At 38.6% G+C, this 15,700-nt stretch overlaps 1 protein-coding gene across 3 annotated transcripts in view; it reads right to left on the reverse strand.

Annotated features, from left to right (window-relative positions):
* Positions 1 to 15,700, reverse strand: part of TPH2 (tryptophan hydroxylase 2) — a 70,997-nt gene that overhangs the window by 19,767 nt on the left and 35,530 nt on the right. For all 3 annotated transcript variants that reach the window (XM_067289935.1, XM_067289934.1, XM_013947016.2), the window contains exon 9: positions 6,454 to 6,549. In XM_067289935.1, coding sequence (XP_067146036.1) covers positions 6,454 to 6,549 — 96 coding nt within the window. The remainder of the gene's footprint in view (positions 1 to 6,453; positions 6,550 to 15,700) is intronic.

Genomic DNA, 15,700 nt, shown 5'->3' on the forward strand with positions numbered 1-15,700 from the left:
TAACCTTTAGAGCACAAGTATTTTCATTCTCAGTGCTGTGACAGAAATACAAGCATAGAAGGTGAGCATATTTAAGTCCACTTCCTTTAGTCCCCTAATATCTATCCATACTGAAGATGTATGCAAAAAGCACAGAGAAATGACATGGAGGGAGCAGATCCCTGAGATATGAAGGTGCCTCTTATTTATTTTCTTTTTGTGTGGACATTCTTTGGAGCAGAGCAGCACCTTAAGGCACTCGCCACATCTTTTATCCAAGTTGTTCATTCCTAAATCCCTGTGAAAGGCTCTGAAAATATCACACTAGCTCTCAACCTGCAGTCTCCAAATAACATGACATAAAATTAGAACAAGAATTTCTTCTTCACACTTTATCTCTCTCCAAAAATAAATACCTGAAAAATTAATACATGGAAACTTAAAATGTTGGGGAATTGACTTCCTTCAGTACATGTAACTTCCTTTTCACTAAGTTTGCTGTTTCCAGACAGCTATCAGTTAAACAGGTTTAAAAGCAAAACATTCAAGAAATGGCCTATCTTAACCAGCATCCTCTTGTAAATGGACTGCAGAACAGGCTCACCTTATTTGGCCCCTGTTTATATCTTTGTTGCCATTGTCTCCTTGCAGAGCCCTGATGTGCCTGAGTGCCTGTAAATTTAGGCATTTACCTCCTTCCATTGAACTGAATTTGTTTTTCTTGACTGGGAATTATAACAGGTTTCCTGGGAGGTTAACCATGGATAAAAACATCTGCTTTTAAGGTGATTTTGTACTTTCAGGTGGGACCTGATGCCTCAAGTGTCTAAAGCACTAAGTTTTAAAACTCTGAATGGATTCAGGGAAGCCCTGTGCAGGGAATCAACAGAATGCTCCTGACAAAGTTTTCTGTGCAACTGAATCAATAACTTACTAAGTCTGACTCATGAATCCTTTTCTGTATCGTGACAGCTTCAAAAGAAAGGGTGAGGTTGCTCTCCTCTCCTCCTCCACTCATAAATGGCCTCTGATGGTACAGGCCCACTCCTTGGACAGAAGGAGGGGATTAAAGGCTAGAGAGCTGAGAAGAGGCTTCAGCCTGTGGCTCCCACATCATGAACAAGTGCTGTAATCACTGAGTCTGTTCATAAAAGGGGAGAGCAAAAAGGGAAGCAAAAAGATAATTCTTTGTTATATCACTCTGGATGTGCTCTGAGAAAGCACTTCCAGTTATTCTTCTCAGATTCTCAGTTTAGTTTACACCTGAGCAGAGCTGCTGCCTCACAGCAGCTCTGCAGAGAATGGAATGTGCAGACACCAGGCAAGAGCATGCCTTCAGAGTTAGGTGACACCTGATCAGTTACTCCTAGCATCACAGTTTGGGACTGAAGTGCCTAAATTCTGCTGAACTCCCACCTGAGATGCCTATAGCCCTTCTTGGATGTGGCTTTTGGGCTTAGATCAATTAGGCATTACAATGGTGACCATTGCAATGCTAAGTACCTTTGCAAGATGGAGGTTTGAAATTCTGCAGCCTGGCATCCATAAAGTGCACTACTTAGCTGATATGCTGACACCAGCAATGCCAGAGTTCAGCATCAAGGCTGTAGTCAAATGTTCAGAGAGACTATAAACTCTGTAGTGTGAACCAGGATGGTCGGGACACTGAGTCAAAGCAGAACCAGAGTGTTTTTCAGAAACATCACAGCGCTACAAAATGTTAGTCCTTGGGTACGGTAGGGGCACTATAAAGAATCTCAAAGAAAAGCTTTGTCTGCTCAGTCCAAAAGCTGTTAAGCTCAGATTTGTATTTTTTTAATGAACGCTATTCACTTATGTTTTGTTTGGACGTGTATCTTCACTGAAATGTGTAAATGTGTAAATATCTAATACGGATTTCTCCCTCCTAAACCTCTTTACTTAGCCACCTTCATGAGATGTCAAGGCTAATGTTCATATGGATCACAGCTCCCAGTCAAATAGAACATCTCACCATCTTGAGGACTTAGGATAATAACTGTCTTTAACAGTCCATTCACATAAGTTGTAATGCTTATGCTAATACAGTTTAAGCAACAAGAGTTTGGAGTGAAACTTCCAAACCGATCTTCTCTGGTTCCCAGGAAAAGCAGCAATATTAGACAATGGGACAGCTCAAGAAAAAGACAATTCCCATATTGGGAGTAAGCACAACACTAGTGAAACACCTCCAGGCCAGCTAGATCAGAGTTTAAGAGGTGATTCAGGTACCTAACCACAGGTGTCTAGTGCCTAGGATGTCTGAGACATCTGTACAGGGATGGAAGATATAGCACAGGACCTAAAGGAGACTTATGTCATCCTGGGGTGCAGCTGGAGAGCAGGTCAGATATACTAGGACATCTCAAATCGCACCAGATATTTACACTGAGCAACCATGAATCATTTCCTAAGTGACAACTATCACAGACACATGAAAAAAGAGTTTTGTCCTATAATTTCTCCTTTGAGGATAAAAAAACATGGCGAAATAATATAACTCAGAGCTTTTCAGTTTCACCCAAAAGAAGAAAAGCAAAATCTTCAGCTAGCAGGGGGAAAGCCTAAGATGAGTTATAAATACTGCACTCTCTGGGGAGTACAGGGGAGCAGAATAAGAACACAGGTGAGAAGTTACCTGTATGCCAGTAGTGATTTTATTGCCTTGCTATTCTGTGGGAGAATCTGAGTCTTGAAAAACATGCTCTTAAATGGCTTTCTGCTTATCTCTAACATAGGATATTTCCAGATTTGTGAACTGGTACTACCAGAAATTTTGTATGTTATCAATATAATTTTATGTATTGTTTAGAGAAATAGAAGGAGACTCTCCAGTTAAAAGGAGCAGCAAAATGAGCATCTAGCATCCAGGAGTTTTCTCCATCATCTTCTTCCTCTTCAGAAAACAAAACCAAAACTTGTATTTGAATCCACTGCTTTATCTTTTTGGTTATAAAGAGGGATAGGCTAATCTTGATTATTCTTAACATAAAATATCATTAAAACAAGACATGACTGGATATTGTATTTGACTTAAAAAGGAATACAGAAAATTTTGAAGTCTGCCTCTCTGCTAAATATAGAAGTATATAACAGGGACATATGATTTGATCTACAGCCACCTGAAGTTGATAGGAAGACTCCTTTAATGAAAGGGTTCAAGAGAGCATCATATAAAGTAAATGGATTAAAGCTTCCAAAGACTTTTGGACTGCCTTTTAGAAATAGTTTTAATAATTGAAATGTACATTATTTCTGCCTTATCTCTAAGTCCCAAATATATACTGTATAATAGCGTTAGCTAAAGTTAACCTGCCTATATTAGGGAGAACATTTTATAACTACTTGCCATATTATTTCTTTCCCCCCCAGGCTTCATTTTTAATCTTATCTTTCTCCTTATTTTGTTGTGCTTTCTGTATTTTCTGTTTGATGCTTCCGTAGCATGCACATCAGGATTTGTATCTTTCAGTACCTGAAATTTTAACTCTAAATACTGAGTAGGGAAAAAAACTTCAAGGAAATCCTATACTGATAGACTGGTGCCTTTATCTCCCTAGCTTTTAGTTCTCTATTGCTAAAGCTGTTGGCCAGATTTACAGAATGGAGTAGTGTAACATAGAAATAGGGATGACTGAAAAAGCCATTCACTCATCCAGAAAGGCCCAAGTACTGCTGGCTACTTCCACCCTGCAAATAATGCCACTCAGTTATTTCTAGGTGTTATATGTAAAATTGGTCACTGTTTTGTTTCCTGTGAATACTGTGACATTGAAAAGATAACTGATGGGGAGGGCAAGAGGAGAAAGGGCTTTTCTTCTTGCTGACAAAAGCATAATAATATCACGTGTCTGTAAAGTCAAGGCAGAAAAATTCAAGACTGAAACAAGATCTACCTTCCTAGTGTTAAGGATAAATAAATATTTGAATGGTTTCATAGAGGGAACTGTGGGCCTACCATCACCAGTTGTCTTAAGAATGGCAGCAGTTATTTCTGAAAGGACTTCTTCCCTCTACCTCCTATGAGAATTACGGGGGTGGCACATATGAGGGTCAGACTTCATGGTCATGCAATCCGAGTCCCCTATTCATCCCCATTCACCACAGAAATAGCTGGTATTGTTCTCATAAAGTTCAGAGCAATTGCTGCTTCCATTAGCATCTCTGTTACAATCAGGATATTGATATCCTCAGAATCTCAACTCCAGTCTATGACATTAGCATTATCTTTCAGACACCTGCAGGTCAAGGAATAAATATTCCCTCCCAATGGGTGCTAGGAGATAAGGGCAGAAGTAAGAGAGGTTGCTTTCCCGTAAAAAATCAGAGACTGGCAATGGCTAGACACAAGATAGGAGACATTGTGCACCAGTGTTATGAGGTGCCCAGGTGCACCTGGCTGATATATCTTGTTTCCATGAAGCACACTGACTGCCAGATTTGTGGTCTAGAAAGAACTTCTACCTGGTCAGATTAGCAGAAACTTCAGTAATTTTGGTGGGGGAGGTTTCCTTATCTTCTTTGTTACTCTGGAGCACAGAGCTCCCACAAAGACCGGTGGCTGTTTTTCACCTTATCAATTCCTTCACAGAAACCATGGGTACTTGTGGTATGGTGCTGTTCTGTGCCTGCAGCACACAAGTACTTAGTCTCTCAAGAACTGAAATGTTTTAGCCTAACTTAAGTCCTTGTGCTCAGTATATGCAAGGTCTGGGTGAAATTTAATAGTCTCTGATATACAAGAGGTGAAATCAGATGATCTAATAATCCCTTCTGGCTTAACATCTATGAAATATATATGTAGTGTAATAGAAGTGTATAATATTATTGATTTATGGCAAAATTATTATGATATATGGTCTTACCTTTGAGGCAGATCAATATAGCACATTAATGTGCACATTATATAATTTTTTTTGTTGCTTTTCAAAAGGATTATGCTTTGTCTTTATACTCTGAGATTATTGCTGAATTAAGAAATCAGATTTGGGATCACAGCTAAGATTGCTGTATGGGAACAAAATATGCATACTTGATAAGAATAATGTGTTTGTTTATGACATGGACGGTATAAGATTTATGATGTTCTCGAGTATTCACTTCCTTGCTTTTATGCCTTTAGATTTTGTAAATGATATGATAGGCATTTTCAGGGTCATTGCTTAATGACCGTAACTGTTAGTTCAAACAAAAGGCCTGGGTCCCTGCTGAACCTTGCACAGACTTTGGGGCTCAGCATTGAATGTTGTTGGAACAGAGAAAAACAAGTGAGACATATTCATGTCGTGGTGTTTAACCACCTTTGCACTTAACAAAATATTGCCAGGCTGTTACAGCAAAATCCTTCGGTGGCTGAAGTATATACTCAATTGAGAAAAATTTTAATGTAATCAAAGAAAAAATATCTGAGAAAGTCCTTTTCTGTGACTTTTTTTCCACTACTTCTTTTAATTCCCTTCTGCAAGCTTACTAATAAAAACATAGCAATTTGACTAACAAGCTTCCGCCTGAACGTTCTCAGTTAAAGGTGAAACAAACAACAAGAAAAGCCTGAGATACTACTGTTGAAGTGCCACATGGAGCTGGTTAAACACAAAAATATAGCAGATCTATTGTAAAACAGTTTGTAAATACTATTCTATATATACTTTCTGAACCCAAATGTTTAAATGAAAAGCCATCAAGAGCTCATTTGGGTCCCAGAACAAACATAGTATTTCTTCATCTCCTTTCCCTTCCCTCCCATCTTGCCAGAGAGATGCATTACTTCTCAAAATATTACATTTGTGGCAAAATATCTTTACTTGTTTCTTGTATTTTTCAGGCAGAAAAAGAGGCACAGAATAATCCACTACAACTACTAGCACAATGCACTTTTGCCTTTTTAAGGCTAGGGCTCTATGTACTGTCACTTAGGCATAAACTTTAAGTTTAGCATGAGCTTAGATGCATGCCTGAATTTTAAATATGATTAATTTACTGAATCAGGGTCTTAATAAATGCTGTTCTATAACTAATCCACTGAAATACACTGGATTATCCATGACAAAATCATTCCATATATTCAGAATAAATGTTTTTCTTCTAAGCTAAGTATCCAGAACGCAGCACATCAAAAGCACCTTACCTATTAGAATCTATGAGTTCTAGGATTAAGAAGCCTACATTCACAAAAATGCAAGTGTCTCATAGCATACTTACTTTTTAAAATTCAAATAGAAATAAGTTTTGTAATTTATAGCTGCTGTGGTATTTCAGTCCTTACAAATCCATTTCATGCTTCAAGTGCCAGCTAATTTTTCAAAGTTTTCAGGTCAATATCGTATTTTAAAAGTACATTTTTTATCTTGAGAACTTTAATAGTTATTCAAAAATCAAAGTATTTACAACCAACTACTATTTTGTTATGATTAAAAGTAAGCTGTTTCTGCTTAAAGGGCATATCAACCCACATACCTTTAGTTCTCCAATAGAAGACAGAAGTCCTGCCCCATAAGCACGTAGTTGTCCTTCTTGCTTGCAAAGGCCAAATTCAATAGTAAAAAAATAACACTGTAAAAGACATAGACATACAGTTACATACATTGCAGTTGCAAACAAGCACTTCAGCAATGACAACTGGTGCCATATTCACTCGATTGCCCTACTTCTTCAGAATTTCATGTTTTTTAAATAAATTCAGATGAAGGATGTTATTACTGCTAAGTATTTTAGATGCCGTGTTCTTTAGTAAAAGAGCTTTGCACAAAAAATGTGAGATTCTGCTTTTTGCTTGGCACCCGCGCAGTTCACAAGAACAGCCAACTAGGAACAGACAAGCAAGGGCATTTAGGCGTCCAAGGTGCAGATAGTAATCTGCAGACATTTTTGAAACCTTCTGAACAGATGATACAGCTTAAAAGAAGATCCTACACAGTCTTTTGTCAGCCTCTCTAGGAACCTCTGAAGATCTCTGAGACTCAGTTCAGAGCACTCAACTGTAAGCACATGTTGATGTTGCTTTGAGTTTGGCATGTGTTTAAGTGCCAGCATAGCAGTACTGCATCGAATTTTGCTGTATCCACGTAACGAAGTTAAATGTTAGGGAGACTTTGAGGAGCACAGTTATTCCAGTATCCACTAAATGCAAAAGCAAAGACAACAATCACTTCTGTTCCTATGTTACTCAACTTTTGTTATGACACATTGTTTTTGTTAGATCAAACAGATCAGAACAGAAAGCTAGTAACTTTCTACACATAAAGCTTTTAGGAAGCTAATTTCTGACTTCTACAAAAATACCACATATATATTTACATTTATGTTTATTACATTATCTGACAATTTCAGTATTTGTGCAAAGGGACATAACTCCACTGAAATTAACAGCTGTATGTCTTCACATGAAAAAGGAATTTAGACTACAGTTTCAATTAAGTATGAAACAGCTACTGTGGGTGAAGCTTAGATGTGCTTTTAGGATAAGCAACCCAGAATTTGATACTTAATCTGAAGTTTTTCTGAATATCTTGAGAATTTTATTTCGTCTTTGCCACTTCCACCTTCTCCTACAACTTCTACTCTTCTAGGCTGAGTATCAGACTAAATGCAAAAGAGCAGAAATTAACAGCTCTTTTAAATTCAACAAATGTTTAGAAATTGAGAACTAATTTGGTTTTCTTTCTCATATAAAAGTTCCTGTAGGGCCACTGGTTTATGCAGCATGGCACTATGTAGAAATGTGTAATAAAAAAGAATGAAAACATGAACCTTGTGTCTGATTCAAACCTGCTGAAGTCAACCAGGAAGAAGGGAAGGTTCTAGTGACTTTAGAGGTTTTGAGTCAGGTTCTACTATAGGAGTCAAAGGCACAGATATCCACAGGAGGAGGTGAAAGCACAGGATCATCAAATAAGAAATTGCAGTTCTACCTCTGACTTTGCCATTGAGTTGCATAAGTCAAGTTGGGATAAATTTTTTGTTAGGTACAAGCAGTTGATGTCACCAATAAGAAGAAAGCCAAGACAACTGGTTTCCAAAAAAGAACAGGAACTGTGCCTCAGGAACTTTAGCCAGATACGCACATGACAGAAGTCTAACGTAGGACTTAGTGGTAGGTGTCTCAGCTTCACTCAAGAAGAGTACAAACTTAGCTTCCCTGCCTAAACATTTTGCCAGAAGAACCTTTAAGGGAGCTACAGTCCTGGTTCTGTACATGCCCCCGCTGACAACAACAAACAGCTCAGTTTTATGCTTAAATCCTACTAGCCGCTTTGAACTGGCCCCCTCCCTCTCAGCTCTCTTAGAAGAACGGAACTAGCAGATATGCCCTGAACACAAACAACCTGACAGACAGACAACAGGACTGGGCTCCTCATAAAACTCAGCGATCACAGTCACTTTCATTCTTGAAATGAACAGCCTGCTCAAATGGGGAGTCTCGTGTTTGCCTATTATAGAATATCTGTAAGAGTGGCCATAACATGTAGGAAGCCTTTACTCTAGACCTCCCTCAGTCTGAGGAGGACCAAACCAATGTCATGCTGTTCCCAGGAGAACGTCCACTCAGCATTTATAAAGCCAGTGCAGGGAAGGAAGAAAAACACCCTCCACTTCTCTGAAGATGTGCGCTAACAGGGAAAGGAGAGGTAGAAGGGAGAGCGCTAACACTAGCACAAGAGAGAGCTGTCTCTGCAGCCCAGAGGTAGGGTGTTCACAAGAGAGATGGACACCTGGATTTCACTTCACTTTATTAGAAAAACTGGGGATAAAGAGGGATCTTTCTACTAAAATTGCAAGAACTACTACTATTATTATAATAAAAGGGAGTCATATTTATAAGCATATACTTGCTGACGAGAATCTATCTTTAGCATTGCTAAAGACTTGCATTCTTAGTATAACTAATTTAAATAAAACACACACAAAATGACCAGATGGTAAAACACACGTCTGCCTACTACTAACTTGTAGTATTAAGCTACAGTCTTCAGAAAAGCCCTTCAAATTAAAAGCTGATTTTTTGATAAATTTGCCGTATGCAACAACTACAATATCTGTAATTTAAGAGAGCTCTACTTAGCTAAGAAAATGAGATAACTCACCCAATGCTGCCATCTTCAGATCATTAGTCAGTAATGCATGATCTCCCCCTCACCCATGCACATACGTATACACGTGCACAGGAGGCCTGGTGCGTTATGAGGTTCAGCAGGCTGTGGAAAGCTATTCTCTCAAGTCTACACACATTGAAGCATATTGATAAGGAGGTTAAGTATTAACTATATAGAGCCACATTTTATAGACCAGATGCATAAATACCTGTTATGTATCTCTCTGTATGGTAAATCACAGTAACTGTGGTATTCTATATTATATACAGGAGAAGAGCCATTGCAGCTGGAATGACTGAATGAAGACATGGCTGTTCAGATGAACAAAAATTAAAATCCTTTTCTGAAGGTAAATAGCTGATTATTACATGATGATTACAGGCACAAATGGAGACATGCAGGCTCTCATGTTCTGATTTTCAGTCTTTGACCTGTCTCCGGCTACTAGGCAGCCTAGAGCCTTCTGCTCCTATTTACCACATCATAATATCAATGTAAAGAAACGTAAATACATTAGAAATGCATAGGTGGCCATTAAGAAGCTCCAAAACGATGCTAAATACAACAATGTTGTCAGCTTTTTCACAGTATACTCTTTCAAGAATTCATCTCTGTTTCCCCTTCTTTTTAGCTCTCTTCTCACCCTTAAAAAGATTATGATTATATAGGGGAACAAATAAAGTCTTGATGCCTCCATCCACAAGACTCACTGTATATATTTACAGTAGCAATGAGAGCAGTACTGTTGAATGCTCCACAGTAGCTCTCAGCTAGCAAAGGGACGGATATTCTTAATTAGTTGATGTGATCCAGTTCCCACTGAAATCAACAGGAACAATACTATTCAAATCCATGGCTAGTGAATCAAACTGTAAAATATAGAACGGAGAAAAAGAAAGTTTAACATCTTAAAACAGAGATAGCAGCTTCCTGTGAAAATGACCGTTGCAAATAGCAAGCCACAAGAACAGCACGATGATGCAAAGAAGTAGAAAAGGTATCTTTCCACAGTGTATTAATTTAGTTTGGTTCTTGAAAAATCTTCCACTAAAATGCTTTTTTGTTACCCAAATCAGCAAAATAAGAAGAGATATCAAAGGGCCAAAATGAAAGGATTTAAAATAATTTTTAAGCCAAGAGACACTAGTGTAATGATCAAGACTGTGTCAGGAGCACAAGACAGCGTGGGATATGATTTTAGTATATTTCTCTTACTTAGCTGCCGTACATGAAAGATAATTTACAGTCATTCTCATGAAACACTGCCTACATGGGTTCAAAAATGATTAAATAGATAGATCCATGGAAGAAAAATCCATTAAGGGCTATGAAACACAAACATATGAGATGTCTGCCTCCGAAGTCCCCCAGTCACTGGTAGCTAGAGCAGTGTACTAGGAAATATCACCACCCTATAGTTTTAGTCTTACACTGTCCTCCAGGAATCTGCAATTTGCCACTGTCAGAAAGAAGGTACTGGGGTAGTTGGTCTGACCCAGTATACATGCTATTATAAGAAGAGTCAGATCACTGATCAAGCTGTGGCAAACTCCAAGCCTGTTCTCCAGGGTAAACGAGACGTCCCTTCTTCATGTTCAGGCACTGTCCTGCATTACAAACTGGACTACTAAAAAAAAAAAAAAAAAGGATTCAAGTGTCTTTAGAAATTTTTCAAAGACAGGAAAATGGCCTGATGAGCTCAATTCTCTTAATCTGATTGGTTTCTAAGTCTTTGAACTTTGAACTCACTCCTAATACCATTCTGCAGTTGGCAACTTCCCTCTTGGGACCTATGCAAAGAGCTCATTCAGGGTGTTGAGTGATAACTCCACAGTTTTACAGACCATTCATAAAGGGTCTGTAAAAGTCTGTAAAAAGGGTTTTCATCCCATTCCCTTTCACACAGTTTTCTGATGGTATAACTTAGGCACTGATGTTTGTGTTCACTTGGCAATTTTCAGCATGATGTGTAACAAGATTTCATCTGTTCTCTATAACCACCTTATAAAGACATTTTGAGGATGAGTCCTGAAAACACTGAGCATATCAAAAGCTGATTCACTTGCACTCTGTCACAGGGGGAAGGAGGAGCTATTGGGCAGCTGCTTAACTACAGCTGTATCATGTGGACAGGAATATTCACCAGGAACCACTAATGGCATGGGACTACGGCCCCAAGCTGACATACTACAGAAGCAGGAACAATCACTTTATAAATAAATAAATAAATAAATAAATAAAATTAGTTCCAACACAGACAATAAAATTACCAATGCATGTAAAGAAACATCCTTTAATTCTTTCTATTGGATTTTTCCATGAATATTTTAATGGACTGTTCTTAATTCAGAAGTGTGCAACATGTTCAAAAATATGCAAAATTAATTCCTTTTACTTTAGAGGAGGAGGAGAGCTTTGATATTTTAGCTTTAAAATAACTGACCTAGGGATTAAATCTCTCATGCAGTTGTAATTGTTTTGTAACAAGATAGTTATAAACAACAAAAAGACTTTTAAAAGACCTTTTATTATGATTTAATCCTAAGAATTAATGAAATAAAGGTGTTTTTTCCCCTGTAAAGTCGTTCGAATTCCAAACAAATGTTGTCTCAAAGATATCTGTGATTCTGTGCTTTCTTTCTTATTCAGACCTGGCAGAAACAAATTTATGAATAATTGGGCATTTTTTTCAATCTCAAAGATATCAATTGCCACCAAAAAAAAGCTTCTGGCATTTCATATTTGACTGAATTATTCAAAATTCACAGTCTGTTGAGTAGTATCAGGAATCACCCACTACAAGAAACAGATATAACACAGGTTACCCAGGCAACTAGCCAATACAGCCCAGTGTTGGGAGTCCAAACATGAAGCAATGCCAGTCATTTGACAGCTATTCATGCGGGAACCTTATTGCATAGAAACACAGGGAGATTTTTGAACAACAAATAAATCTCATGATGAGCTCGTGAATAGTTCAAAAGCAGAAAAGAAGTAAAATTCAATAGATAAGTCTTTCATTATATATGATTCACCTGCCTCCACAAAGAGAGTGACCCTATTCACAGACAACATCATTCCTAAACAAGAAAGCAAAGTTTAAGAGTTGTCTCCTTTAAGTATTTTGTTTAGTTTACCACTCTGAAACATTACTTAGACTTACTGAAATTGGATTTCCTTCAGAGATTTCAAAGTAAATATCTTTAACAATGTTCTCCTTTTTCCCCTCCAACTGCTTGTTATTCAGACCTTTCACTAAAGGTGAATGTTTGAAACAAAATCTTTTTATAAACAGAAGCATGAGTAGATGTGGTGCTGCTTGTTAGAGCACTCTGAGGTAGAAGCACACCAGTCTTCGCATTTCTGTTGACAGCCGCAACACACAGAATCACTACATGCAAATTCCCCTAATGCAGAGGCTTGACATGTTCAGAGAAAGCATGCACTTCAGTGAGCACAGTGGGACTTCACCCCTTGTGAGTACTTCGAAATGGTATGTTTCTTTTTTTGGGAGTTTCTGGAGAAAATCTCATAAAGGTAACCAAAGTAAAATTATCATCCTGAGTTTGCAAAGAAGCAGAAACCATGGCTCAAAGAACACAGGCCAAACAGCGCTGTCAATAAGGAGTTAATTCTACTACTGGAGAGCCTCTCCAACATAAGACAACATGTATCGCAGCTGTCTATCTTGCAGATGCAATCCATCTTCTGGAATAAAAACTGGAGGACTCTTCTACTACTACCTGTGGGTCTGTTGAGGGACTGTGTCCTTCTGCTGTCCATTCTCACATAAAGGAGGCCCTCCTGACACTCTGAGGAGTGGACAGAAAGGAAGATGGAGCTCTTCTGGGACTTTCTGGCTACTGATTCTTGAAAAGAAGTTAGTTCCCACAGAATTGGAGCCATGTATGAATTACTCCTGGATAATCTTAAATCAGGCTTGCTCTGCACAAAGATGATGTCTATCCATCCCTCTCACTCTATCTCAGTTGAAAAGCTTGAAGATCCTTATTGTGTAATTGTCTCCAGTTGCAAGATCAGGAATCTCAACACTTAAGCAGTAAGCCTTTCTGTGTAACAGGCTGCTGTTTTTCATCATGGCAACAATTCCCCATCTCCAAAACTAAATGGTCACAGAGATGGTAGCAAAGGTCACTCCCATAACAGCACATGTACTCATCTTGCTTCATACAGAAAGAAAAAGAACTCCTTATCTTTTCTTTCAACATAATTAACTAACAATGCTGCAACTTAATATGCAGCTAAGGAGATGAGACCACTGAAAGAATTCTATGAAGCGCTTCTTAGATCATTTGTTAAACATAAGGCGTTGAAGCCCTAATGCTTTATCCTTGCTATTGCGCTTCCCTGTCATTTGACTCTTATCTTGAACAACTTCTAAAACCTGGGGTTTTAAGGTTTATTAATTTCATATAGAGTTATTAAGAACAAATGATGTGCAATAATGAACCATTCCCTTTCCAATCTATTTTACAATGTGCAACGTGGATTCATGTTCAGCGCTCCCTACAGTAGCTGGAGAGAACATTTGCTCATTTCTTTTTTGACCTGTTGCTTCAAATTTCAGCTGTCTAGGGCTTTCACACAGTTAACTCAAGAAGCAGAGTCAGGTCTTTTGATGTGTTTGCTAGGACTCCAAGAGATGGGGTGCTCTGCACGTCAAGCTAAAAAAAAAAAAAAAGCAGCTGGGTAAACATATGTCACTGCTGTCCACCCACACTCTCCAGTCTTTGCTGCCTCATGTGACACACTTGACCCACCATTATCCTTCGCAATTCACAGGCTATAAGTAGGGAATGTCTTTAGCGCACTGCCATCTCTGTTTCCCAAGTCTTTGAGCCGCTAGTGCTTCAAACAAGGAATTTGTGATAACAAAACCTACCAAAGCAAGAACACTCCCGATCGTATGTGGTATGTGGGCATGGGCTGGCACCCCAGAGTGCTCCCTCAGCATCCTGACTTACACTGCAGCTTGGACAGCACAACTCCTCTAGCAGAAAGCAGGGACCCAAACACTGAAAGGCTGGCGTGGCCCAAGCGAGAGCAGAATTTGGAACATTTGGTGGGGAGTCATCGACCCTAGGATTGCTGTCCAATTCTGAATGGCATTGCTTATAGAATAGCTAGAGAATGGACAAGAGCAACCTAAGACACTTTTCTTCCTATGACATTCAGAGCCAATGTCTCCACAAAGCCTAGACCAGTCCCCAGGACCTGTTTTCCACAATTACCTGTAGACCTCAGGACTGATTCAAAATAATTCCCCCCCTCTCTAAACAAGCCTACTTCCACCCTCCAGCACATACCCCGAGAAGGAGACTCAGAAGAAACAGCGTAAGATTGCCACGCTTCCTGAAATATCAAGAAAGGCCCTTTAGACAGGGGACAGTCTGTTTTTTGTTTTTTGTTTTTTTTTTTTAACATACTGGAATGTTATAACTGAACTGCCTAAAGGGAAAAGTGACACCAGAGTCTCTTCTACTTTTCCCAGGAAAAGCTTTCCATAGACTGGTAAGATAAATCCACAGATTCATAAGGAGCAAAGCTGCAGCAAACCACAGTACAGACAATCCTCAGTTTATAAACAGAGAGTTTATTGAATCACTGCCCTAAGTCAGTCCCACCTAATTGCCAGGTCAATTACTGCATTTGGCAACTGCACTGCAGGGAGTGAGGCAGAAGAGCTGCTGAGCCTGCTGAGTGCCTCCTACGACACTTTAGCTGAGGAGAGGGGTAGGAGGTTCTTGAGTACATGATCTGCAGCATAAGTCCTAATTTATCTGCTAATGAGGAGAAACCACATCCTCACAAAGGGGAGTAGCCTTTAGGGATTGGAAAAATTTCAGAACATTTGCAAGCTCTTAAACCATGGGGCAGAAACAGACTGAGGACATGGTGACACACTACACCTGGCCAACGCACTCTTTAAATTTCCAATTCACGGAAAAACATGCAGTCATATCCATTTAAATACTTATTTTTAAGAAGCAAAAAAAGGGGAGGACTTCATTCCAAGAATAACAGCATCCACTCTAATTTTCTAAACATTAAAAAATATTAACTTCTGGCATCTATTTAATGAAAACTGATTTAATAACTGGATAGTTAAGACTTATTTTCAACTGCATTTAAACTCAATGTTATTTTAATCACATAAATGTAAGGGGACTCCCAAAACCTTTTGTGGTTCTTGATGCATTTACTTAACATGCCTTAAAAAAAATAGCAGGCACCAGCACAAAAGTGTAAGTTCTATTCATTTCAAGCTGAAGGACAGATCAAAGAAGAAAAGTAGATCAGGGAATTTTAGATATCTGTTAATTGTGCTACTAAAAATATATCCAAACTGAAGATGTTTTTCACAGCCCTAAACAAAATTTTTCAAGCATAGTTGAGCATCTCCTTGTATCTCAACGATTTTCAGCAGTGAGGACATGCAAAAAGAATCTATCATACATACAGATTAGTTGTGTGAGTCAGCACTGGGTTACCTTCCAGAGGTCTGTAATCACACTGCAAATGACACCAATACGTACTCAGCAAGCTCCTCATTGTATAGAAAAAATCCAAGCAATTTATAAGTGACTGTG

This window comes from Apteryx mantelli, chromosome 1, assembly GCF_036417845.1.
Source record: "Apteryx mantelli isolate bAptMan1 chromosome 1, bAptMan1.hap1, whole genome shotgun sequence".
In the NCBI taxonomy this organism is placed as follows: Eukaryota; Metazoa; Chordata; class Aves; order Apterygiformes; family Apterygidae; genus Apteryx; species Apteryx mantelli.